Genomic DNA, 26,235 nt, shown 5'->3' on the forward strand with positions numbered 1-26,235 from the left:
ACACCCTCTGGCAGGATGCCTGCTGAGGCTTGGCCTGCTTCCCACACTCGGGGTGCCATCATGACACTAGCTCTGAGCCGTGAGGAAGGCCCAGAAGTAACCCCAGCTTGCTTGTCTCAGAAAGAACCCCATGCTCCCCAGCCCCAAGTGGCGATGTCCCAGGATGAGAGGACAGGTCAGGTCCTCCTCGGCTGCTGCCCTGTGCAGAGAGCGGTGCACAGTCCCAAGCCCCCTCGATTGCTCCAGGGAGGCAGTGGGTGGCGAGGGGGTGGGGGATGGGCGACAGTTCTGTCCCACCCTGTCCAAATCAACCAGCTGCCCCTCTCAACACTAACCCCTGTGACTCCACGGCACAGAGAGGGGGAGTGTGCCTTCTTTCTGCCGTTTCCTTGGCAGAGATTGAAAATAGCAGCAGAGCCCAGAGAAATGGAAACAAGAGGGTGAACTTCTGGACCAACCGGACTTTAGGTCCTGCCAGGGAAAGCACTGTGGCTTTTCTGTAAAGTCGGCATCGCTCACGAACACACTGGTGCCTCCCTCCCCCCGACCCCGTGCAGGAAAGGTGTATCCTGGCTAACTCCTGGTCACCACCAGTGCTGGGAGGCTGTGGTGGCCTTGGACCCTGGGGCGCCCCAGTGGTGCTTGACCCTTGGGCTGTAGCCACTCCTCCGGAGAGGAAGTGATCTGTTTGCAAGCATTCACTACATAGATGCCCGCACACATGTGGTCTCCTTTGACTAATGGTTCAAAACAGTTTGACGGTCAAGAAACTGCTAGGTCCCGGCAGGGGTCGGTGGGGGGGGGCTCTAGAATGAGGAACGACCACCAGGAACATCTTCCAGTCATTGAGCGAGAGGATTGCTGAGGCCCAGAGATGCACACGTGCTGAGCTGGGGGCTTAAACCAACAAGCAGCAGCCAGAGTAGAGGCATTTACTAACAAACTCAAATCCTTTTTGAATAACTAATGCGGGTGTCAAATATCAAACAAACTATCAACTCCTACACAAGAGTACTTGCCCTTTCTTATTAAAAATATTAATCATTACTGCTGGGAGAAATTGAAGGCGGGAGGAGAAGGGGATGACAGAGGATGAGATGGTTGGATGGCATCAACGACTTGATGGACATGAGTTTGGGTGGACTCCAGGAGTTGGTGATGGACAGGGAGGCCTGGCGTGCTGCAGTCCAGGGGGGTCACAGAGAGTCAGACACGACTGAGCGACTGAGCTGAACTGAACTGATTAATGATATTGTAACAACACTTTTAAAAATAATTTTCTTTTATTTACTTCTGTCCGTGCTGCGTCTTTGTTGCTGTGGGGGCTTCTCTCAAGCTGGGACGATCGGGCACGCCACACTCTACTTGCGCTGCTGGGTTTCTCATTGTGGCGGCTCCTCCTGTTGTGGAGGATAGGCTCTAGAGCTCAGACTTCAGCAGGTGTGGCCCGTGGGCTCAGTACTTGTGGCTCCTGGGCTCCAGACCACAGATTCCATAGCTGTGGGCCCGGGCTCAGTTGCTGTGCAGCATGTGGGATCTTCCCTGGATCAGGGATCGAACTGAGTCTCCTGCATTGGCAGGCTGATTCTTTACCACTGAACCACCAGGGAAGCCCCAAGTCCTTGGCCTTTTAACATTCAAGTTTTGACCTCTTATGGGATGCCTTCAAAGTCCAATGACATACAGTGATTTGGTTTTTTAAAATCTTTAATAACTGGTTTTGCTCATTATAAAAATAATACATGTCTGTAATAGAATCCCAGACCACCTGACCTGTCTCTTGAGAAATCTGCATGCAGATCAGGAAGCAACAGTTAGGATTGAACATGGAACAACAGACTGGTTCCAAATAGGAAAAGGAGTATGTCAAGGCTGTATATTGTCACCCTGTTTATTTAACTTATATGCAGAGTACATCATGAGAAACGCTGGGCTGGAGGAAGTACAAGCTGGAATCAAGATTGCTGGGAGAAATATCAATAACCTCAGATATGCAGATGACACCATCCTTATGAAAGAAAGTGAAGAACTAAAAAGCCTCTTGATGAAAGTGAAAGAGGAGCGTGAAAAAGTTGGCTTAAAGCTCAACATTCAGAAAACTAAGATCATGGCATCTGGTCCTGCCACTTCATGGCAAATAAATGGGGAAACAGTGGAAACAGTGGCAGACTTTATTTTTTTGGGCTCCAAAATCACTGCAGATGGTGACTGCAGCTATGAAATTAAAAGACGCTTGCTCCTTGGAAGGAAAGTTATGACCAACCTAGACAGCTTATTAAAAAGCAGAGATATTATTTTGCCAACAAAGGTCCGTCTGGTCAAGGCTATGGTTTTTCCAGTGGTCATGTAAAGATGTGAGAGTTGGATTATAAAGAAAGCTGAGCGCTAAAGAATTTATGCTTTTGAAAGGTGGTGTTGGAGAAGACTCTTGAGAGTCCCTTGGCCTGCAAGGAGATCCAACCAATCCATACTAAAAGAGATCAATCGTGAGTGTTCATTGGAAGGACTGATGCTAAAGCTCAAACTCCAGTACTTTGGCCACCTGATGCGAAGATCTCACTCATTTGAAAAGACCCCGATTCTGGGAAAGATTGAAGGCAGGAGGAGAAGGGGACAACAGAGGATGAGATGGTTGGATGGCATCACTGACTCAGTGGACATGAGTTTGGGTAAACTCTGGGAGTTGGTGATGGACAGGGAGGCCTGGCATTCTGCAGCGCATGGGGTCGGGGTCGCAAAGAGTCGGACACATCTGAGCGACTGAACAGAACAGAATTATGTGGAACATAAAAAGATTTTTTTTAACATTTAATAAAATCAGCATTAAGTCCCAAACCCAGAAATATACCCCCATATGTATTCCTTCCAGCCTTTTTTTCCTGTGGACGTATGCATGTGGTGTACAGGTGCTCACACAAGATGTAACGTCATAATTCTGCAGAGAACTGAATTTCAGTCCTGCCCCCAGCGGATTTGCTTAAATGGGAAGACCTTGTGCAGATAAGTTCAGCTGGGCCACCCAGAGTCTGCACCTCCGCGGAACCTCGCCTCTGCGTGGTGTCATGCATGGTGACACCCATGAAGTCATACGTGACCAGATTTTATAGCGGAAATCACATGCTACTATGGTGTCTGGGTGTCAACGAAGGTCTCAGAAACACACTTCTAGCAAATGCCAAGGGTCGGCTGTACCTCGGGTGAGTGTTTTTTCCTACTTGGATCATGTGTTATTTTTTTCCATTTATATCAGTGCAATATGGAAACACATAGGTACCTCATAAATCTTCTGTGCTATTTGCTACAAAGAGTGAGTGTCCAGGCACCAAACTGTATAAACACAGCTGGTATGCAGTAAAACTATTTAGATAGCCAGTGTGTTTATTTTGTTCTTTCATAGGCCATCCTACGGTCCCACCTAGTACACACAGTAAATGTTCAGTGAAAGGTGAATATTATTAACTGTGACTCTGAAATAATTTCTATGGGCCCAAAAGAAAAGTGCCAGCAAAACGACTGAATTACACTATGCAACACTGATGTCGAGAGAGAGGAAAAAAAAAAATCAAATCGCTGCCTGCTCACCAGGAAGCCTGGCTCAGCAGCGACACCGTGTGGTCAGAGATCTCAGATTCCCAACAGCACAGAGTATTTTACAGGAAGAGGGAAGCAGGGTCTACGGGCATCTAATCCCAAAGGCAGGTGAGAAACCGAAGGATGAGTCATGTGTAACAGATGGTGGATACCAGGATCCTCCCGTTGTCACTTATCTCCATGCCGAGCAATGAGATCTATTAAGAAAGAAAACCAAACAGAGAGTACAGTCCCATTCTGTTCCCAGTCCGTCATCCGGATCTTTGCCACGAAGCACCAGCGCCATGACCGAGGTGTTCCAAGACGTCTCCAGTTCAGCATCAGAGGAGGAGCCGGGGGACTCGCCCAGAAGGACCATCACAGCCACCTTCACATTCATTTGCACAATAATCCTTCGGAGAACTTGTATTGCAGAAAAACACACGCTAACACCCTGAATTCCTGCGTCTCCTTCTACAGCAGACTCAAGGTCTTCTAAGAGGAATTAATGACCACTAAAAAATGAGGAGTCACACGACAGTCACGTGCTCACTCAAGCCTTCCCAAAGGAAAGGAGAATCCAGAGTGCAGAACGCAGGAGGGAAAGTAGTCCCCAGGACAGACACCCAAGACCCATCAGACCGAGTGCAGGACTCAAAATGAGAAACGAACATTTCTCAGAACTCCTCTTTCTCAAAGATATATAGTAAAGGTCGGCATGCGGTCCGTGCAGAATGTTTGTGTATGTGTATATAAATCAAATATCTGCTTCCCTGGTGGCTCAGATGGTAAAGAATCTGCCTGCAATACAGGAGACCCGGGTTTGATCCCTGGCTCAGGAAGATCCCGTGGAAAAGGGAATGGCTACCCACTCCAGTATTCTTGCCTGGAGAATTTCGTGGACAGAGAGCCTGGCAGGCTACAGTAGTCCATGGGGGTCGCAAAGAGTTGGACACAACTGAGCAATTAACACTTTCACTTTTACATTCGTTTTCACATTGTTCAACCTGTGCATCCCCACGGTTTGTTGAGTCGTTGTTATTGTTCAGTTGGTAAGTCATGTCCGACTCTTTGTGAACCCCATGGACTGCCACACGGAAGGCTTCCCTGTCGTCAGTGGGGGTTACCAATCAATAGGAGAAAATGGAACTCCCATCCCCAGGCAGTTAAAAGAACCAGGAGAACAAAAATATGAAGCATCTTCTGTGTATTGTAATATACACAGTTCAGTTCAGTCACTCAGTCGTGTCTGACTCTTTGCGACCCCGTGGACTGCAGCACGCCAGGCTTCCCTGTCCAGCACCAACTCCCAAGGTTTACTCAGACTCATGTCCATCGGGTTGGTGATGCCATCCAACCATCTCATCCTCTGCTGTTACCTTCTTCTCCCGCCTTCCATCTTTCCCAGCATCAGGGTCTTTTCAAATGAGTCAGCTCTTTGCATCAGGTGGCCAAAGTATTGGAGTTTCAGCCCATACACAGACAAATATGTAAAACCTAAGGTTGTGCCCATCCTAAAGAAGACACGGGAAAAGCTAGACTTCCAAACCTCGGCTCACAGGGGATTAAGACAAGAGCAGGTGACTTTCCACTGCTACGTCCAAGAGTCAAGAGGCTCAAGTCCCAAGATTGGCACGGTCAGAACTCATGGGAAAGTTCAGAGGGCACTGCCAGGGCCAGCCTGGGTCTGTCTCCCTCCCTGACCTTGGAGCAGGCAGGCACCACTCACGAGTCCAGCCTCAGCCCTCCACGCTCAGGAAAGGAGAGGGAGAGATCTAGAAGGGTGACACCCACATTCTAGAGGACGAGAAACCCTCACCCCAAGACCCCGCCCCATTCCTCCAACGTGGCGGCTTTCCTGTTGTTCTGTCGCTCAGTCGTGTCCAACTCACTGCGACCCCCTGGACTGGAGCATCCCAGGCTTCCCTGTTCTTCACTGTCTCCCAGAGTTTGCCCAAATTCATGTCCGTTGAATCGGTGATGCCATCCATCTCACCCTCTGTCGCCCCCTTCCTATCCTGCCCTCAATCTTTCCCAGCATTAAGATCTTTTCCAATGAGCTGGCTCTTCACATCAGGTGACCAAAGCATTGGAGCTTCAGTTTCAGCATCAGCATCATTCCTTCCAATGAATATTCAGAGTTGATTTCCTTTCGGATTGATTGGTTTGATCTTCTTGCAGTCCAAGGGACTTTGAAGAGTCTTCTCCAGCACCACAATTCAAAAGCATCAATTTTTTGGCGCTCAGCCTTCTTTATGGTCCAACTCTCACATTCATACATGACTACTAGAAAAACCACAGCTTTGATTATATGGACCTTTGTCAGCAGAGTGATGTCTCTGCTTTTTAATAAGCTTTCTAGGTTTGTCATAGCTTTCTATAGTTGTATCTATGAGTTGAAGCTCAGAGGACTGGCTTTATTTCAACACTTAAACTCACAAAATGGAGCTGATGCTTTGCCTTCTGTTAACTTAACATATAAAACAGAGATAAATGATGTGGAGCTTTGAGGTCTGAGATGAAAGTGCAAACAAAAGTCCTAACATTATCCTCAAGAGCACCCATTAAGAAGAGGGCTGACTGCCTAAAATCTGTGTAATGAAAATGCAATGAATGCTTCTTAAGTGAAAAAAAAAAAATTAACCATTGCTATAGTTTAAATTTTGGGGGGAATTCTCTGACTATCCAGCAGTTAAGACTCCAAACTTCCACTAAAGGAAGTGCAGGTTCGGTCTTTGGTCAGGAAACTAAGATCCTGCATGCCGCGCAGCACAGCCAAAAATAGAAGAAAAAAAAAGCAAGAAAATGCAATGAATGTTTCTTAGATGAAAAAAAAAATTCATCCATTGCTATAGTTACAATTTTTTATTTTTTTATTAAAAACGTCACTTAGTCCTTTTATCCTCGGCACCAGGAACTTATTAGGCACATTATACACTCTTAACTCATTCAATCTCCCAACAACAACAATAATAACATAATAGTAACAATAATAATTGCGCTAAAGTTTAAATAATACAATTTACACAAAAGTTTCATAGGTATGATTTCACGTAGTCCTCAAATAATCCCACAAGGTATCCGAATCCTAAACGCTGTCAGATTTTCTACCTGTCTCCTCCAGCTGACATTCCCACCCAGAAAACTCACAGCTCTAGTCTCTGCCAAAAAGTAAGTTGGCCAAGGGACAGAGGACAACGCAAAAGAGAATTCCTCAGGGAATTTCCAACAGTTAGGACTCCGAGCTTCCACTGCCCACGGCCTGGGTTCAAATCCTTGGTCATGGAACTAAGATCCCACAGGCTGTACCCGGGGCTTAAACAAGACAACAAACAAACAAAAAAACACCCAAGAGAAAACGGAGAGCATTCTTCCTCCTTTGGAAATGTTGGTGCAGAGGGTAAAATTTGCTCTTTTCGAGGGAAAGCAGGTAAGTTTAGAGTAACCTGGACTATCAGCTATTTGCTGAAACTACACAGTTATGTCACTAAACTCACAAGTTTACCTACCGAGGAAGAGACAGACCCACAAAATAATACGCCGCAAGTAATAAGAGAGGAACAGCTTCACAAAGCCAAGGGATTGCTGAAAAGACGCACCCGAAGAACCTGGCGTAAACGGAGACAGAAGGCCAAGAAAAACTCTGAATGCGTTCCCAGCGCCATGGCATTTTCCTTTTAGACCCAGAGCCCCCTTTGCCACAAGATGGCAGGCGTCAGCACAAAAGAAACGAGTTGTGGTTTTCCCACCCAAAGATCCCCTGAGAAAGGCCCAAATGAAAACAAAGGCTTTTAATCCCAACTGAATACACTGTGCTTTCCAAATACACTCCTGACACAGAAAACAGTGAGCTTCCCCCGCTCAAGTGGAAAGGGCGATAACTTAAGAGACTTAACACCCTCTAAACTCCAGTGTTCTCCCTCTGCTTTATAGAAACCCCCAAAAAAAACATCAGTTATACTTGGACAATTTTCATGTGATTTCCAAACCCAAAGTCAAAAGAGAAACAGAAAATGAAAACAGAAATCAAGGATGTCCTTGGTGGTCCGGTGGTTAAGAACCTGCCTGCCAGTGCAGGGGACACGGGTTCGATTCCTGGTCCGGGAAGATCCCACATGCTGCGGGGCAACCACTAGGCCCTTGAGCTGCAACAAGAGAAGCCCCTGCAATGAGAAGCCCACACGCTAAACCGAAGAGTAACCCCCACTCGCTGCAACTAAAGACCCAGCAAAGCCAAAAATAAATGAATAAGCATTAAAAAAAAAAAAAGAAATCAAAATTGAAACCCCCAGCCACACAACAACTAGGGGACGGGTCACCATTCTGAAGAAGGGCATCTGAGGGGGTCCTTCCCCACCACACACTCACCTCGGTCGCCGTCAGCAGGTAAAGAGGCGTTAAGGCAGGAGCTTGCTTTGCGTCGCAGCTTAGGCCCAGCGTCGTCAGGATCTCCGTAAGGACTTCGTATCTTCTAAAGTTGCTTGATTTAAGCAGGTTAAAATCCTCTTGTGTTTGCACTACTGGAGAGCTGGGAGGTAGTTCCAAGTGCACCTGAGACGGAAAAGACAGCACCTCATAAATCAGAGGCGCTGAGGGACGTAAGGAAAAGCAGTGTCTTTACTAGTTTTTCTGAAAACGGGAACATGCGTTCTTCTCATTATCAACACTATATAAACCTGGAGCCTGGGCGTTTGGAAAAGAGCAACAAGCAGTGAAAAGATTCAAGGGAGCCCATTAAAATCACGGCTGTGGATGAATGGAGAGAGAAATAAACACGACCATCTGCCTTCCCTGGTGGCTCAGACAGTGAAGAATCTGCCTGCAGTGTGCGAGACCCGGGTTCAATTCCAGGGTTGGGAAGAGTCCCTGGAAAAGGAAATGGCAACCGCCTCCTGTATTCTTGCCTGGGAAATCCCATGGATGGAGGAGCCTGGCAGGCTAACAGTCCATGGGGTCGCAAAGAGTCGGACACGACTATGTGACTACCACTTCACTTCACTTCACCATGTGTAAAATAGAGAGCCGGTGGGAATTTGCTGTGTGACTCAGGGAGCCCAAACTGGGGCTCTGTGACAACCTAGCAGGGTGGGATGGGGTGGGAGGGGTAGGGAGGTTCAAGAGGGGACATATGTACACCCATGGCTGATTCAAGTTGCTGTATGGCAGAAACCAACACAATATTGTAAGGCAATTATCCTTCAATTAAAAATAAGTAAATTTTTTAAAAGAACTATGAAACTTTGCCTTAGAGATATTTAACCTAATAAATTCTTACTGATGGGAAAAAAAATTGTGGCTGTGAAGGCTAAAAAGATCTGCACTAAATGACCATGGATAGTAATTTTCCAGGTCCCAAATTTTATCACTAGTCAGTCACAGGACCTCGGACAAGTCCTTAACATGGTTATAGAACCAAGCATTTAGGAAAATGGATCTGCTGAGAACCCAAATATAGTTGCTGCTGCAAGGAGGGCACAGTGAGCCATGCTTGAAGCTCCTGTTCTACCTACTGGTCCTACCACCTAACTGCCGGGGATGGCAGTGGCCTAATTCACCTCTTGAAGAGTGTTGGTGATGGGGTGGGAGGGAGAGGAGGGAACATGTGTTCAGTTCAGTTCAGTCGCTTAGTCATGTCTGACTCTTTGCAACCCCATGAACCGCAGCACGCCAGGCCTCCCTGTCCATCACCAACACCCAGAGTTTACCCAAACTCATGTCCATTAACTCAGTGATGCCATCCAACCATCTAATCCTCTATCATCCCCTTCTCTTCCTGCCCTCAATCTTTCCCAGCATCAGGGTCTTTTCAAATGAGTCAGCTCTTTGCATCAGGTGGCCAAAGTATCGGAGTTTCAGCTTCAACATCAGTCCTTCCAATGAACACCCAGGACTGATCTCCTTTAGGATGGACTGGTTGGATCTCCTTGCAGTCCAAGGGACTCTCAAAGACTTAGGGCTTCATGTATATATTTAGTTCAGGCTTTGTTGTAAAGTGAAAATTAGAGGAGTTCCACCCATCAGTAGTCTGTGTCTTGGTGTGAAGGAACATACTGGGACTTCTGGCTGCCTTGAACTAGAACTTTCATATCAATGGTCTGTGTCCTGATATGAAGGAATGTACTAGAACGTCTAACTCTCTTGAAATCTGATTTTAACTGAGCATTAGTACCTCGACGACACCAGAATATTGAGGACCAGAAGAGCAACCTGAGCATGTTATTCTCATTTGCTTTTGCCAGGAACAGCTGTGAGTTTCTGTTGCCAGCAGAACTCCCAGCCTTATGTTATAAGAACATCATAAAAAGCCTAGTGGCAGCCTTCAGGCAACTTAAAATCTCTCAATCCCCACTCAAACCTTAACCAGAACAAAAATACTGCCCAAATACCCTGACCAAAACAATGCACTTGTGGAAAGTTGAAGCCAATCTAAAAAGGCTCGCAGAACTGTCCAGTTCCCACATTCCATCGGGTCAGCTGAGGGCGGCCCGCTTCACCCACGACTGAGCCTGATGCCCACTACCAGCGGTCCCCAACCTTTTTTGGCACTAGGGATCATCTTCACGGAAGACAATTTTTCCACGGGGTGTTGGGGGAGGGGGGCAGGTCCGGGGTGATTCAAGCACACTGCATTTATTCTATTCTGATTCCATCAACTCCACCTCAGATCATCAGGCATTAGATCCTGGGGGCTAGGGACCCCTGCCTTAAACCACCCTGGAGGAGGGAGAAGGCAGAAGATGACATCCTTTAAGGCATCTGAATCCCACTGCATGTCCTCTATGTTGCTACCCAAGGGTGTGCCTCTCCTCTCCAGGGGACAAGGCTGGTGCCGGGACGGACGGTCAGCAAGGCGGTGGGTCACGTTTCATCCAGGTGACCATGTGACTGTCCGGAGATTACCTCTTGCAGGCGGCAGATATCAAATGAGCAAGCTCTGTCTTCACCTGGGGCTGTGGGTGGTGGGGGGTGGAGGGTGGTGGTGCGTGGTGCATGAGTGTTAATGGTACATGTGCCCCCTGCACAAAGCAAGTACTCTGGGGGGCTGTTACTGAAGTCGCTGTCACAGGGGGGAGATGTGGCGAAGGAAGAGGAGAGCTCCCCCTAGGAGCGGGCCTCGGGATTGCAGGAGGTGAAGGAAAGCATGGACATTGTGAAGGGCTACTGTCAGTTTCTGGAGAAGGAAATGGCAACCCACTCCAGTGTTCTTGCCTGGAGAATCCCATGGACAGGGAAGCCTGGTAGGCTGCAGTCCGTGGGGTCGCACAGAGTCGGACACGACTGAAGCGACTTGGCGGCAGCGGACTGTCAGTTTCAAGATGAGGTGTTTCTACAATGGAGACGGGTCTTCCCTGGTGGCTCAGAGAGTAAAGAATCTGCCCGCAATGTGGGATACCTGGGTTCGATCCCTGGGGTTGGGGAGATTCCCCTGGAGAAGGGAATCGCAGTTCACTCTGGTAGTCTTGCCTGGAGAATCCCCATGGACAGAGGAGCCTGGAGGGCTGCAGTCCATGGGGTCGCAAAGAGTTACACATGACTCAGAGAGTAACACGCATACACAGTGGAGACAAGAAGAGAGGCCACGTCTGCCCCTGTACCTCGCTCCACAAAAAAGGCCACCGGGGCGCGTGCTAGCCACACTCACCCTCATGGTCCTCTGCGGTTTGCGACCCATGTCTCGCCCTCCAGCTGTAATGATGTTACCACAGCAATGGGCCCATTTCAGTAACTTGGCTTTGTCTAAAATTAAGGCATTTAGACCAGACCCAAAGCTTTAGTCAAAGCTTTGGTTTTTAGTCATGTATGGATGTGAGAGTTGGACTGTGAAGAAAGCTGAGCACCAAAGAATTGATGCTTTCGAACTGTGGTGTTGGAGAAGACTCTTGAGAGTCCCTTGGACAGCAAGCTCAATAAGGACACAGAATACTTCAAATCCATTTCACAAGCTCTACTTGGACAACTTCATGCCAACGTCCTGGTTCAGTTGATAATCGAGTGTCGGCCTTAATCCACAGCCTTAAAATTTTTCCTGCATGTCTGGTCAGGAGAGCGGTACACCAAGATTGCCTTTTTCTGCATGACGATGAATGCCCAAGGCATTAACTAGTTCCCCGGCCGTGAGACCACCACCTACTGTGCAGCTGTGGTTTGCCCTTGAAGCCCTCCTCTTACTGGGTTACATCAATGCTCCATTTACTACAAAGATGAAGACTGTGAAATTGAACAGGCAAAGAGGAAACGAACCAGCCTGTGCTCATATTTATTGGTTGATCTCGGCAGTGCGGTAGTGACACAGGCCTGAGGAGCAAACAATACTTGGGCACACAGAGAGTGGAAGTCATTTAAAATCAAAAATGACATTCTAATCCTCTGAATCTCATTTTTGAAGCTGCATCATATTGCCTTTTTTTCCTAGGGCAGTGCATGCAGTATCAAATTTTATGACAGTGATGGGGTCAATTTAAATGGTGCAGCAGGCAGATTTGCTATGTAACTCGGAGCAATGGATCGCCACAGTGCCGAATCAATTTTCTAGTACAAGTCTATGCACCAGGGTGGTAAAATTCACTACTCGAAGCTGAAATACAGCTCTAGGAAGTCAGGTTTTTAAGTGGATTTTCTGAGAATGCGCAGTTACTATAGTTACCATATTTGCAGAGAAAAAAAAGAGGAGCATTTATTAGGCCTCCAAAAACGAATTCATGGGATTTGCAGCCCACATGAAATCAGCTTGGGTTGTACATGTTTATCTGGCCTGATGGTCAGATTTCTTCATTATATGCATCTATAATCTTCATTATATACATCTATATACAATTCAAGAAGTATTACCTTAAGAACGAGTGAGTGAACTTCAGAATAGTAAAGAAACAAGTATTTGTCCCCTTGAAGAATGTTTGATCAGAAAACCCAAGAGACTTAATTTGTAGGAGAGCTGGAGAGAGACACAGCATATGAAATGAAAAGAAGCCACACCAAAATAGAAGGCAACAATTCTCTGACTCAAAAAAAGATCCGTATAATAAAACAAAATCTGTTACCCTCATCCTGGGAACCATTCTGGGCAAAAGAGCCACATCTACTTAGTTTTCTCATTAGATCACAAATCCTTAAGGATAAGAGTTCACCTAAACTCTAACAAAAGCTTTCGTCCAAAGGTATTAAAAGATCTGCAGTAAATGATCAGGAATTCTGAAGCAGTCTATCCTGCTACCTACCATTTGTTTAACAAACAAACAAAAAGCTAAAAGGGGAACATGGGGGAAAAAGACAGCTCTGGCGCCAAAGGCACCCCCTAAGGACGGGAAGGGAAGTAGCATTTTCCTTTCATCTCTGTTTCCGTTTTCTTCTTACTTATGTATTTGTGTGTGTGTATGTGTTAAGTCCCTTCAGTCGTGTCCGACTCTCTGCAATCCCACAAACTGTAGCCCACCAGCCGCCTCTGTCCTTGGGATTTCCCAAGCAAGAATACTGAAATAGGTCGCCATTTCCTTCTCCAGGGGGATCTCCCCCACTCGGGGATCAAACCCGGGCCTCTTATGTCTCCTGCATTGGCAGGCGGGTTCTTTACCACTAGCACCACCACCTATGTAATAATTTGCCAGAAATCACTTCAAGATCACTTCACTTATTTGAACTTGTGCTCAGCACTTAGATTTTAAGAGTGACAAATCATAAAGGAACTAAGGATTTAAAGGTGTTTTCAACACAGTATCCCAGCAGTGGGTGAGTGTCCAGGCACATCCCTGACATCAACTACAACATTTTAACATGATAGACACTACTGTTGGGAATCACCACCCCAAGGTGCTCAATTCCCTACATTAAATAACAGTTTGAGTTTATTAACTAGAGTGTTTTGAGGCAAGAGAGTGAACTGACAGATTTTAGAAAGAGTATTACCAACCAGAGGAGAAGGGGGCAGCAGAGGATGAGATGGTTGGATGGCATCACTGACTCAATGGACATGACTGTGAGCAAACTCTGGGAGATGGTGAAGAACAGGGAAGCCTGGCGTGGCTGCAGTCCAGGAGGTCACAAAGAGTCGAACATGACTGAGTGACTGGACAATATAACCAGTATACAGTTTAAAACAAGTAAGAAGCTTTGGCTAACCCTTGGTTAACCAGCAGTCTTTAATTAGCCTTAGCTAGTAAAGAATCTGCCCACAATGCGGGAGACCTACAATCAATCCCTGGATTGGGACGATCCCCTGGAGAAGGGAAAGGCTACCCACTCCAGGATTCTGGCCTGGAGAATTCCATGGACCGTGTAGTCCATGGGGTCACAAAGAGTCACACACGGCTGAAGGACTTTCACTTCCATTCTCTCCTCCATCACAAGCCTTTCGGTGAAACAGGATACAGGACAGCCCACATCTCAACCTGCAACTCACCAGTGGCAAAAATTCCCCGGATAAGGACAGAAGTACCCTACCCACACGGCACACAGACCCTTTAGTTACCCCTTCAGGAACCTTCAGGAGCCATGTCCCATCAAGAGACCCAAAGACCCGGCTGCCAGCTTCCGTACCTGGCAAAGAACAGCTTCTCCTCCGTGAATCCCGAAAGGCACTTGCACCACAAGCCTGTCCCCATCCTCACTGTCCAGGTGGCCGTGGAGCTTGCTGGGGTCGAGCGGCTCCCCGGGCCCCTCCTCATAAACGCAGCCACTGCTCAGGATGCTGAGCCTCAGCAGGCTCCCGTCTGCCTTGCAGAAAACCAAGCTCTGGACCGTGTCCTGCAGCGGGGACTTGCTGGTCACCCGGAAGCCAGGCAGCGTGAAGGACGACGCCAGGGCCAGCACCTTCCCTCCCTGAGAAAGATAGGCCATGAACCTCCGGGACAGGTCCTCGGGGACGGGCTCCCCGGTGGCGATGACCAGCAGCAGACAGTTGTCTGGCCACGGGTCCCTGAGAGCGTTTTCTGGAGGCAGGTGGTACAGAGTGTAACAGTCCGTGTCCACACAGTCGGCCAGGGCAGATCGGACCTGCTGGAGCCTGTCCTGGCCATCCCGAGAGTCAGAGCCCACGTAAAGGAGGATGTTGGGGGCCTTGCCCATGACATTGACCCTCCTCTCATCCCTCTCGGGGCGGAGGTCATCGTCGAGGCCCTCCAAACCGCTGCTGTAGTCGTACGGGAGATCTGGAATGTTCTCTGCAGAGGCAAACCTGACGGATTCAATGGTGCTGTTCTCAAGCTCCAAACACTCATGGCAGCTGGACAGATGGAGGGGACAGTGCTCAATGGAGCCCACGCCTCTGTCACCGTCCATGGCTGGCTCACTGCCCCCAGGGGCCCCGCCTGGCCCCCTTGTGGATACAGAACCAGGAGACTGGGGGTCCTCCATAGTGTCGGGCTCAGGAGGGTTCCTCTCAATACAAGATTCAGGGTCAGGCTGCAGGAGCTGGGCTGGCAGGTCTGAGGCCTGACCCTTAAGTTCCTTTAGGGCAGAGTCCTGCAAGTGGACAGCTAAAGGGAAGAGAAAAGACAGCCCATCAACCCTCTGCCTTGCCTCACATCTCAGTGCAAAACCTCGGGGCCTTGTCTGTACCGCAAGACCTCCATTCCACGCAGCTCACATCACCTTCTAACTCTGCGGCCTCCGTGGGATCCACATAACCGCTCCCCACCCCCCACCCCCCGGTTAGAAGGGTACCCCTGAGAGTCCCCAGTGAAACTGCAGAATTTCCACACCTTTCCCATACAGATCAGAAAACCTCAGACCCTCGTATTGATTGGTGAACAGTTGGAGTTTCAGAGAGGTGACTGTGTCCACTTGCTTACAGATTCAGTTGTGTGGGTGTCAATCTTTTATGAGATAGTGATTCTAAGAAACAAGGTGCAGGGCCTCCCCAGTGGCTCAGCAGGAAGGAATCCACCTGCCAACGCAGGAAACTTGGGTTCGATCCCTGGGTCGGGATGATCCCCTGGAGAAGGAAATGGTAACCCACCGCAGTTTTGTTGCCTGGAGAATCCCCATGGACAGAAGAGTCTTGGCGGGCTGCAGCCCATGAGGTTGCAGAGTCGGACATGACTTAGCGACCATACCACCAGTGTTGCCCTTACTGCTAAGTGCTGCTAAGTCACTTCAGTCATGTCCGACTCTGTGTGACGCCATAGACGGCAGCCCATCAGGCTCCCCCGTCCCTGGGATTCTCCAGGCAAGAACACTGGAATGGGGTGCCATTGCCTTCTCTGTGTTGCCCTTAAGTCATACCAAACAGGAGTGCTCGATCGTCCTTAAGCTTGTTAAGGATGGCATCCTGCTATGATGAACATTTCCCCAAGTTACTTACACACGATCTTCTGGGGTATCAGTCCATTAGCCATCTGGAGTCTATCTTCCAGGAATGCCACCCCTAGCTTGCTGAAGTCATCCACACTTGCTTTGGCGATTAATTGATAAGGATCCCCAGGTCGGCAAGCTAACGGCAAACAGCAGTCAGACCACTTCACAATCTGAGATAGAGTGGGCGAAGGAAGGTGAAGAAAGGGTGAGATTTTTCTTCCTTAAAATAACCAGATACTTTACTTTTCCCTTCAGCTCCCACCACAGTCAAACCCAAAGGGTTACTGGATGTTACATTTTAACATCAAAGTTGTCCTGACTGGAACATTCTCATCTCTCCCTGACAACAGGGCTTACAAAGCACTAGACACAAATGCTCTCATTTCAAAGTATCATTGAGGGCTTCCCTGGTGGCTCACTGGTAGAGAATCCACCTGCCAATGAAGGACAAACGGGTTCAATCCCTGGTCCAAAAATACCCCACATGCCAAGGAGCAACTGAGCCCATGCGCCACAACTACTGAAGTCCGAGGGCCCTTGAGCCTCTGCTCTGCAACAAGAGAAGCCACTGCAATGAGAAGCCCACACGCTGCAGCTGAAGAGCGGCCCCCACTCGCCACAACTAGAGAAAAGCCCGCACAGCAACAAAGGCCCGATGCAGGCAAAACTAAGTAAACGAAATTTTTTAAAAAGTAATTCAAGTATTGGACTTCCCTGGTGGTTCAGTGGTTAAGACTCTGCGCTTCCAATGCGGGGTGGGCTTGATCCCTGGGTGGGCAACGAGGATTCCACATCCTTCAAGCACAGCCAATAATAGTAACAGTAATTGAAGTCATATACTGCTTTTCAAGGGACTGAAGGGGAAAGGGCCACTCCCCAGACACTGGGAAAATCCGCTCTTCAGTAATAGGAACACAGTAACTCCACAGTATCCATGATGTAAACAGATCATGTTCACATCATGATACATACATACAAATCATACTACAGAATTTCTTAAAGTCAGGTCCAAGACCCAAGGCAACAGAAGTCCCCTGGGAACACGTGAAAACTCATATTCCTGGGTACCACTCTCTGTCTGAGCGGGAAGTGAGAGCAGCTGTGACCGACTCTCCTGAGCGCCCGCCTGTCGCAATGCACACTTCCACCACAAGGGGGCCAGGGAAAAGGAGAGACAGGAAAGGGAGACAAAGCTCAGGCCTTAAAGCTTTCCAGCATTCATCAAAGAACTGGAAACTGGAACAGGCAGAAGGGGAGTTCCCTTGGGGCCGGGAGCCTGGCTAAGGAGTCCAAGGTCTGGGTCTGGTTAAACGCAGCTAATTGTCGCTGTCTGTCCTTAGGTTAAGTCTCAGAACCTCTGAAGTCTCTGCTTATTCGTTTATAAAACAGGAATAATGGGGGTACCCATCGTGTTACAGGTTCATTATGCTAATGAGATTAAAAGTTAATGTCATGCCCCCAGTCAAAAGCTTGGGACGGAAAATGTGTCTGTGTTAGTCGCTCAGTCATGTCCGACTCTTTGCGGCCCCATGGACTGTACCCACCAGGATCCTCTGTCCATGGGATTCTCCAGGCAAGAATACTAGAGTGGGATGCCATTTCCTCCTCCAGGGGATCTTCCCGACCCAGAGATCAAACCCAGGTTTCCTGCATTGCAGGCAGATTCTTTGCCATCTGAACCACCAGGGAACAGAAAAAGTGCTCAATAAATGGCAGCTGCTATTACTAGACATTATGAATTTGACTTTAAAAGCAATACTGAATATTTGATTTGTCGTGTGTGCATGCTTACTCACGTCTGACTCTTTGCCACCCTATGAACTGTACCCCACCAGGCTTCTCTGTCCATGCAATTCTCCAGGCAAGAACACTGGAGAGCGTTGCCATTTCCTCTTCCAGGGGATCTTCCTGATTCAGGGATCGAACCCGCATCTCCTGTGTTTCCTGCATTGGCAGGTGAATTCTATAACACTGACCCACCTGGGAAGACCCACTGAATACAATGGTCCTTCTCTAAGATACCATGAATAATTTCCCTACTTGCGAAAATCTTCTCAGGAACATACTGCCCCCTCTTCCTGAAAATGCTGTATAAATAAATTTAATGCTGTATAAATAAATAAATTTAAAAATCATCTTAAAAGCACTGGAGAAGTGATGAGATAATGAACTTCTGAGCCAAATGCGAGGATAAATCCTGAACCTACAGAGATAAAAGGAATTCCCACAAGTCACTTCTGCCCTAAGTATACTTGCCCATCCAGGACACTTAGGGTTTAAAAGTCAGGGTCCAACAGGCATCAAGATAGACATATAGATCAACGGAATAGAACTGAGAATATAGAAATAAATGTATCTATTTGAAGACAATTCATTTTGGACAAGGTTGCCAAACAACTCAAGGGGAAAGAATAATCTTTTCAACAAATGGTGCTGGTAGAACTGGACATCCACATGCAAAGAATGAAGATGGATCCCAATGCCAGACCATGTATCACCAGGTATAAAAATTAATTCAAAAGGAATCAAATCCTTAATAAGAGCTAAAACTACAAAATTCTTAAAAGAAAACATAGATGTAAATCATCATGATGTTGAATCAGGCACTGGTTCCTCAGGTAACACACCAAAAGTACAAGCAAAAAAAGAAAAAATATATATAAACTGGACTTCATCAAAATGTGCTTCAAAGAACACTTTGTGAAAGGACATTGACAAAATGGGAGAAAACATTTGCAAATCATGTAACCAATCAGTAAGAGATCTGTATCCACAATATATAAAGAATTCCCACAACTCAACAATAAAAAGACAAACATCTAATTTTTTAAATGGGCAAATAATCTGAACAAACATTTCTCCAAAGAAAATACACAAGTGGCAGCAGCACTTGAAAAGATTCTCAAAATCATCTGTTGTTCAGTTCAGTTCAGTCGCTCAGTCGCGTCCAACTCTTTGTGACCCATGAATCGCGGCACGCCAGGCCTCCCTGTCCATCACCATCTCCCAGAGTTCACTCAGACTCACGTCCATTGAGTCAGTGATGCCATCCAGCCATCTCATCCTCTGTCGTCCCCTTCTCATCCTGCCCCCAATCCTTCCCAGCATCAGAGTCTTTTCCAATGAGTCAACTCTTCACATGAGGTGGCCAAAGTACTGGAGTTTCAGCTTTAGCATCATTCCTTCCAAAGAACACCCAGGGCTGATCTCCTTTAGAACGGACTGGTTGGATCTCCTTGCAGTCCAAGGGACTCTCAAGAGTCTTCTCCAACACCACACTTCAAAAGCATCAATTCTTCAGCGCTCAGCCTTCTTCACAGTCCAACTCTCGCATCCACACAAGACCACAGGAAAAACCATAGCCTTGACTAGATGGACCTTTGTTGGCAAAGTAATGTCTCTGCTTTTCAATATGCTATCTAGGTTGGTCATAACTTTTCTACCAAGGAGTAAGTGTCTTCTAATTTCATGGCTGCAGTCACCATCTGCAGTGATTTTGGAGCCTAAAAAAATAAAGTCTGACACTGTTTCCACTGTTTCCCCATCTATTTCCCATGAAGTGATGGGACCGGATGCCATGATCTTCGTTTTCTGAATGTTGAGCTTTAAGCCAACTTTTTCACTCTCCACTTTCACTTTCATCAAGAGGCTTTTGAGTTCCTCTTCACTTTCTGCCATAAGGGTGGTGTCATCTGCATCTCTGAGGTTATTGATATTTCTCCTGGCAATCTTGATTCCAGCTTGTGTTTCTTCCAGTCCAGCGTTTCTCATGATGTACTCTGCATAGAAGTTAAATAAGCAGGGTGACAATATACAGCCTTGATGTACTCCTTTTCCTATTTAGAACCAGTCTGTTGTTTCATGTCCAGTTCTAACTGTTGCTTCCTGACCTGCATATAGGTTTCTCAAGAGGCAGGTCAGGTGGTCTGGTATCCCCATCTCTTGAAGAATTTTCCAGAGTTTATTGTGATCCACACAGTCAAAGGCTTTGGCATAGTCAATAAAGCAGAAATAGATGTTTTCCTGGAACTTTCTTACTTTTTCGATGATCCAGCGGATGTTGGCAATCTGACCTCTGGTTCCTCTGCCTTTTCTAAAACCAGCTTGAACATCTGAAAGTTCATGGTTCTATTGCTGAAGACTGACTTGGAGAATTTTGAGCATTACTTTCCTAGCATGTGAGATGAGTGCAATTGTGCAGTAGTTTGAGCATTCTTTCGCATTGCCTTTCTTTGGGATTGGAATGAAAACTGACCTTTTCCAGTCCTATGGCCACTGCTGAGTTTTCCAAATTTGCTGGCAAATTGAGTGCAGCACTTTCACAGCATCATTTTTCAGGATTTGAAACAGCTCAACTGGAATCACCTCCACTAGCTTTGTTCATAGTGATGCTTTCTTAGGCCCACTTGACTTCACATTCCAGGATGTCTGGCTCTAGGTGAGTGATCACACCATCGTGATTATCTTGGTCGTGCAGATCTTTTTTGTACAGTTCTTCTGTGTATTCCTGCCACCTCTTCTTAATATCTTCTGCTTCTGTTAGGTCCATACCATTTCTGTCCTTTATCGAGCCCATCTTTGCATGAAATGTTCCCTTGGTATCTCTAATTTTCTAGAAATCAGCGAACTAAAATGGACTGGAATGGGTGAATTTAACTCAGATGACCATTATATCTACTACTGAGGGCAGGAATCCCTTAGAAGAAATGGAGTAGCCATCATGGTCAACAAAAGAGTCTGAAATGCAGTACTTGGATGCAATCTAAAAAATGACAGAATGATTTCTGTTCGTTTCCAAGGCAAACCATTGAATATCACAGTAATCCAAGTCTATGCCCCAACCAGTAACACTAAAGAAGCTGAACGGTCCCATGAAGACCTACAAGACCTTTTAGAACTAACATCCAAAAAAGATGTCCTTTTCATTATAGGGAACTGGAATGCAAAAGTAGGAAGTCAAGAAACACCTGGAGTAAGAGGCAAATCTGGCCTTGGAATACGGAATGAAGCAGGGCAAAGGCTAATAGAGTTTTGCCAAGAGAACTCACTGGTCATAGCAAACACCCGCTTCCAACAACACAAGAGATGACTCTCCACATGGACATCACCAGATGGTCAACACCGAAATCAGATTGATTATATTCTTTGCAGCCAAATATGGAGAAACTCTATATAGTCAGCAAAAACAAGACCGGGAGCTGACTGTGGCTCAGATCATGAGCTCCTTATTGCCAAATTCAGAGTTAAATTGAAGAAAAGTAGGGAAAACCACTAGACCATTCAGGTATGACCTAAATCAAATCCCTTATGATTATACAGTGGAAGTGAGAAATAGATTTAAGGGCCTAGATCTGATAGATAGAGTGCCTGATGAACTATGGAATGAGGTTCGTGACATTGTACAGGAGACAGGGATCAAGACCATCCCCATGGAAAAGAAATGCAAAAAAGCAAAATGGCTGTCTGGGGAGGCCTTACAAATAGCTGTGAAAAGAAGAGAAGCGAAAAGCAAAGGAGAAAAGGAAAGATATAAGCATCTGAATGCAGAGTTCCAAAGAATAGCAAGGAGACATAAGAAAGCCTTCCTCAGTGATCAATGCAAAGAAATAGAGGAATATACTTAAGAGAACTAAAAACATATGTCTGCACACAAAACCTGTACACAAGTAGCAGCATTATTCATCACAGTCAAAGTGTGGAAACACCCCAAGTGTTCACCTATATTGTGCTAAGTCTAGGAAGCCAGTTATTAAAAGGTCACATATTGAATGATTCTGTTTATATAAAAAATCAAAATGGAAAGATCTATAGAGTTAACAAGTAGATTAGTGGTTGCCAGCGACAGAATGCTGAGGAGTGACTGATGGGAATCAGAGAAGAATGCTAATGGGTATGTAGTTTCTTTTGGGGTATGAAAATGTTCCGGAATTAGTCATGACTGTACAGCTGCTAAATTGTAAATAAACACTTTAAAAGGATGATGTGAATTATATATCAATTTAAAAAAAAAAATTCTGGAGTCCTCTAATGTCTAACCCTACTCCACAAAATCTTTACTCCTTAAGATTTCACTTCTCTCCTTAAAAGAGAATTCAAATTAAATTTAACTTTGCTCCTTAGACAAACAGTCATTCTAAAAGCTGAGAAACATTGTCTTAGAGGTAAAAATAATAAACACAAATATTTACTATCAACAGGCTGAAACCCACTACTCAGTCTAGAGTATCTGCAGAAAGAGAAACCTCAGAATTCTCTTTTAGCTCTACATGTAGGTTTCCCTCACAACTGCAGGAGTCACAGGCTCCATCCCTGGGTGGGGAAGATCCCCTGGAAACGGAAATGGCAATCCACTCCAGTTTTCTTCCCTGGGAAATCTCATGGACAGAGGAGCCTGGCAGGCTACAGTCTGTGGGGTTGCAGACTCAGACACAACTGAGCAACTGAGCTCACATACACTCGACTGACTGCACCTGACATACACCTCTGCACAGGTTCACCTGGAGGGTGGGTCTGACCCTTGCAGGCTTCAGTACAATTCTGCATTTCAAATACAATCCAGTCTACAATCCAGACAAAGATCTAGCTGATTTCCAGCTCGGAGAATGCAGGAAGGATGTCAGCTCTGGAGAATGAGAAGATAAACGACCACCTCGGTGACAGCTGACTTTTCTGATGAGGGTGAATGGGAAACAGGAAAAGGAGCAATGCAACCCCCCTGCCGGAGACTAAAAGCATCTTTGTTCTCAGCATTACATCGGGGAGAATGATGGGAGATGTTCAGCTACTGGAGACCCAGCCTAGGATTTAGTTGTTCAGATCTTGACGTAGCACCCGGCTACCACGAGCACCAGCATGGAGCTGGAGCTCAAAGTAGGCACTAGGTGTAAAAGGAGCCAACAATCAAATCCTCACGCCTGGGAGGAGAGCCACAGGAAGTAAACAAAGCAAGGGGAAGGACAGGAAGTGGCCAGAGAACAATATACACACTCATCCCTGATCAAGTTTCTAAACCCAGCCAGCTGTTTCCTCACCTAAATGCGTTTCCTTTTTCTAGGAACCTGGTCCGTGAGCCACAGACCATGCAAACTCCTCCAGCAGCACCGTGGCCCCATCAAAGCAAAGCCACACAGTCACTAAATGCAAACAGTCTGCTTCCCTTTTGCACTTTGAGATGGAGACAAAGAGGCAGAGAAAGAAAGGGGAACGCAAGCCAAAGGCTCACTCCCAAAGATCAAAGCCAAGGAAGGCCCGGTCAGCCCAAAACAAAGGGATTTCCTCGCCCATGCAGAAAGCCCTTCCGAAACCCAAGCTCGCGACTTGAGGCTACAATGATCACAGCAAAGGCAGTGATGTGTCTTCTCCACTCAGTTCAGTTCAGTCGCTCAGTCGTGTCCAACACTCTGCGACCCCATGGACTGCAGCATGCCAGGCTTCCCCATCCATCACCAACTCATGTCCATTGAGTCAGTGATGCCATCCAACCATCTCATCCTCTGTTGTCCCCTTCTCCTCCCGCCTTAAGTCTTTCCCATCATCAGGGTCTTTCCCAGTGAGTCAGTTCTTCGCCTCAGGTGGCCAAAGGATTGGAGTTTCAGCTTCAGCATCAGTCCTTCCAATGAATATTCAGGACTGATTTCCTTTAGGATGGACTGGTTGGATCTCCTTGCAGTCCAAGGGACTCTCAAGAGTCTTCTCCAACACCACAGTTGAAAAGCATCAGTTCTTCGGCGTTCAGCTTTATAGTCCAACTCTCACATCCATACGTGACCACTGGAAAAACCATAGCTTTGACTAGACGGACCTTTGGTGGCAAAGTAATGTCTCTGCTCCACTCACCTCAATACAAATGTGCACACGGAAGGGGATCCTGGGGCCAAGGGCGCTGGGTTAAACCCACTTCAGTGAACTACCCCTCCCAAGGCTGCCTGCAGCGGGTGCTGAGCTGAAGCTCTGCAGCTAATGGGAGGATGGGAATCTTAACAACTAGCCAGGTGATGGTTAATCTTATGTGCCAACAGTATCCGGATACCACAGTATCTGGATATTTGGCCAAACATCATTTCAGTGGTGACTGTGAAGATATTTTTCAGATGTGGTCAACATTTTAAATGATTTCACTTCGAGTAAAGTAGATCATCCTCCTGTAACACAGGTGAGCCTTGTTACAGTTACAGCTGAAGGCCCTACAAGAAAAAGACTGTGGTTCCCAGAGGAAGAGGGAATTCTGCTTCTAGACTGGCTTCAGACTCAAGCTGCAACATCTATTCTGCAGGAGTTTCCAGCCTCTGGCCTGCCCTGCAGATTTGGGACTCCCCAGACTCCACAACTGGGCTTCCCCAATGGCTCAGTGGTAAAGAATTCACCTGTAATGCAGGAGACGTGGGTTTGATCTCTGGGTGGGGAAGATCCCCTGGGGAAGGAAATGGCAACCTACTCCAGTATTGTTGCCTGGAAAAAATCCAAAGGACAGAGGAGCCTGGCTACAGTCCATGGGGTCAATGCATAAGCACAGACTCCACAATCACATAAGCCAGTTCCTTAAAATAAACCTTTCTTTCTGTCTTTCTCTCCCTTCCCCCACTACTTCTCTGTCTCCCTCCCTCCCTATATATGTGTGTGTGTGTGTGTATATATAATCTGCACACACACACACACACACCCCCTATTCTGTTTCACAAGAGAACCCAGATAAACACAAGTTATCATTAGTGAGCCTGGGTAAGATCAATGTCACTGCTTCAACACTGCTAATTTTTTGGCTCTCATTTCTCTTCTCCCAATTCAGTGTAATTACATGTTAGGTTTTTTAAACATCTAGTAATGAACAGATTGAAAGAGAGCTAGACACACAAAGATGTGAAGATCTGAAACCAGGACAGTCAGGGGAAGAGGTTATTTCCTACTTTCAGCTACTCTCCGTGCCTTTTGGGTTTGGGAACAAAGGATATAGCAGGACTACAGAATTTGTTTTCACTATTTAGCAAGGTACTATGACGTGTGGCACTTTTAAAAGAAGTGGATTGGAAAACCAAGTTAACAGTATAAGGGATATGATAAGTCCACCCACAACAAGCAACAGTTGAAATGATAAAGTGACCCTGATGAGACCTAAGATGGATCTGCAAAACCATAACTGACCAGAAAACCCAGTGAAAAGGGTGGTCTCGGTGTTCTAATTCGCTGAATAACTGAGAGCTAATCAGAAAATAACAGAAATACCTTGCTGCTATAACTTTTTTTTTTTTTGGCCACACTGCACAGCATGCAGGATCTCAGTCCCCTCATCAGGGGTCAAACCTACACCCCCCACAGTGGAAGGTTAGACCGCCAGGGAGGTCCCTGTCATAACCGTTTTCTATTATGTGTGTTATTTAGAAGCCCGATAAGCATGTGAGGCCCAGCATCTACAGGGTACTATATTAGCATCCACAATTTTTCACTTTATATCCCTGTCCACCCCCCATGTTGGTAAGCCGACAAAGAACAGAAGTTTTAACAGACATCCCCAGAATGTCTCTTCCACCATGTCCCATGAGGCAGACAAATCACTAAGCTGAGCCCAGATTCAAGGGAGGGATATAAAATTCCACTTGTCCATTAAGAGGAAGGAATCTGCAGCCACCTTAAACCAAATCTATAACACGGGTTTCAGCCAGCTCATTCACTCCTCCACTCCGTGTAGAAATGGCACGTCCTGAGACGGCCGTGTTCTCTCTGCCTGGTCCCTGCATGGGAAAGAAGCATGGAGCAGACCCAGCTTGAAAGAGCAACCAGAGACCTGCTCAGCCTCATGTGTGACATGAGCAAAAAACGAAGATTTGCTTTTAGAAACCACAGAAATTCTGAGGTCACCTGTTCATTCCAGCCAAGCTGACTTCAACAATGTGCAAAACTGCATTCTTTAAAATAGGGGCCCCTCTACCAGCCCCTCCTGCCATAATCCCCATCTCCAGGAATGACCCCCAATCCACCCAAAAATCCATCATCATCTCCTAAAAAAGCTCCTAACTCTGTCTCCACACCTCTCCTCCCTGCTACCAATACTCTGCAAGGTTCATCTCTTCCCACACAGGGTACAATCCATTCCAGGTTTGCCTCCCCCAGATCCGGTCTCCAATCTGCCTGCATTATGATCTTTAACATACGAATCTGCTCATTCTGCTTTAAAAAAGAAAAAGAAATGTTTTAGCCTGCTGTCCACAGGATAAAGTCCAAATTCCCAATTAGTGTATATAAACCTTTATAATCCGTGTACCCTATGTATTTGCCATACTATTAAAGAACATTTAATTCTGGTACATAGAAAACCAGAAAAACAAATAGCATGAATTTCATGGATATTGTCAGTCACTTTTAAGATGTGATGAAGACAAGCAA

General features: G+C 46.5%; 1 protein-coding gene across 2 annotated transcripts in view; it reads right to left on the reverse strand.

The window, feature by feature from the left end:
• Positions 1–26,235, reverse strand: part of HLCS (holocarboxylase synthetase) — a 214,740-nt gene that overhangs the window by 156,284 nt on the left and 32,221 nt on the right. For both annotated transcript variants that reach the window (XM_059889582.1, XM_005202127.5), the window contains exons 3-5: positions 15,866–16,028; positions 14,101–15,038; positions 7,939–8,121 (exon numbers count right to left, since the gene is read on the reverse strand). In XM_059889582.1, coding sequence (XP_059745565.1) covers positions 7,939–8,121; positions 14,101–15,038; positions 15,866–16,028 — 1,284 coding nt within the window. The remainder of the gene's footprint in view (positions 1–7,938; positions 8,122–14,100; positions 15,039–15,865; positions 16,029–26,235) is intronic.

The sequence above is a fragment of the Bos taurus genome, chromosome 1 (genome assembly GCF_002263795.3).
Source record: "Bos taurus isolate L1 Dominette 01449 registration number 42190680 breed Hereford chromosome 1, ARS-UCD2.0, whole genome shotgun sequence".
Taxonomy (NCBI): Eukaryota; Metazoa; Chordata; class Mammalia; order Artiodactyla; family Bovidae; genus Bos; species Bos taurus.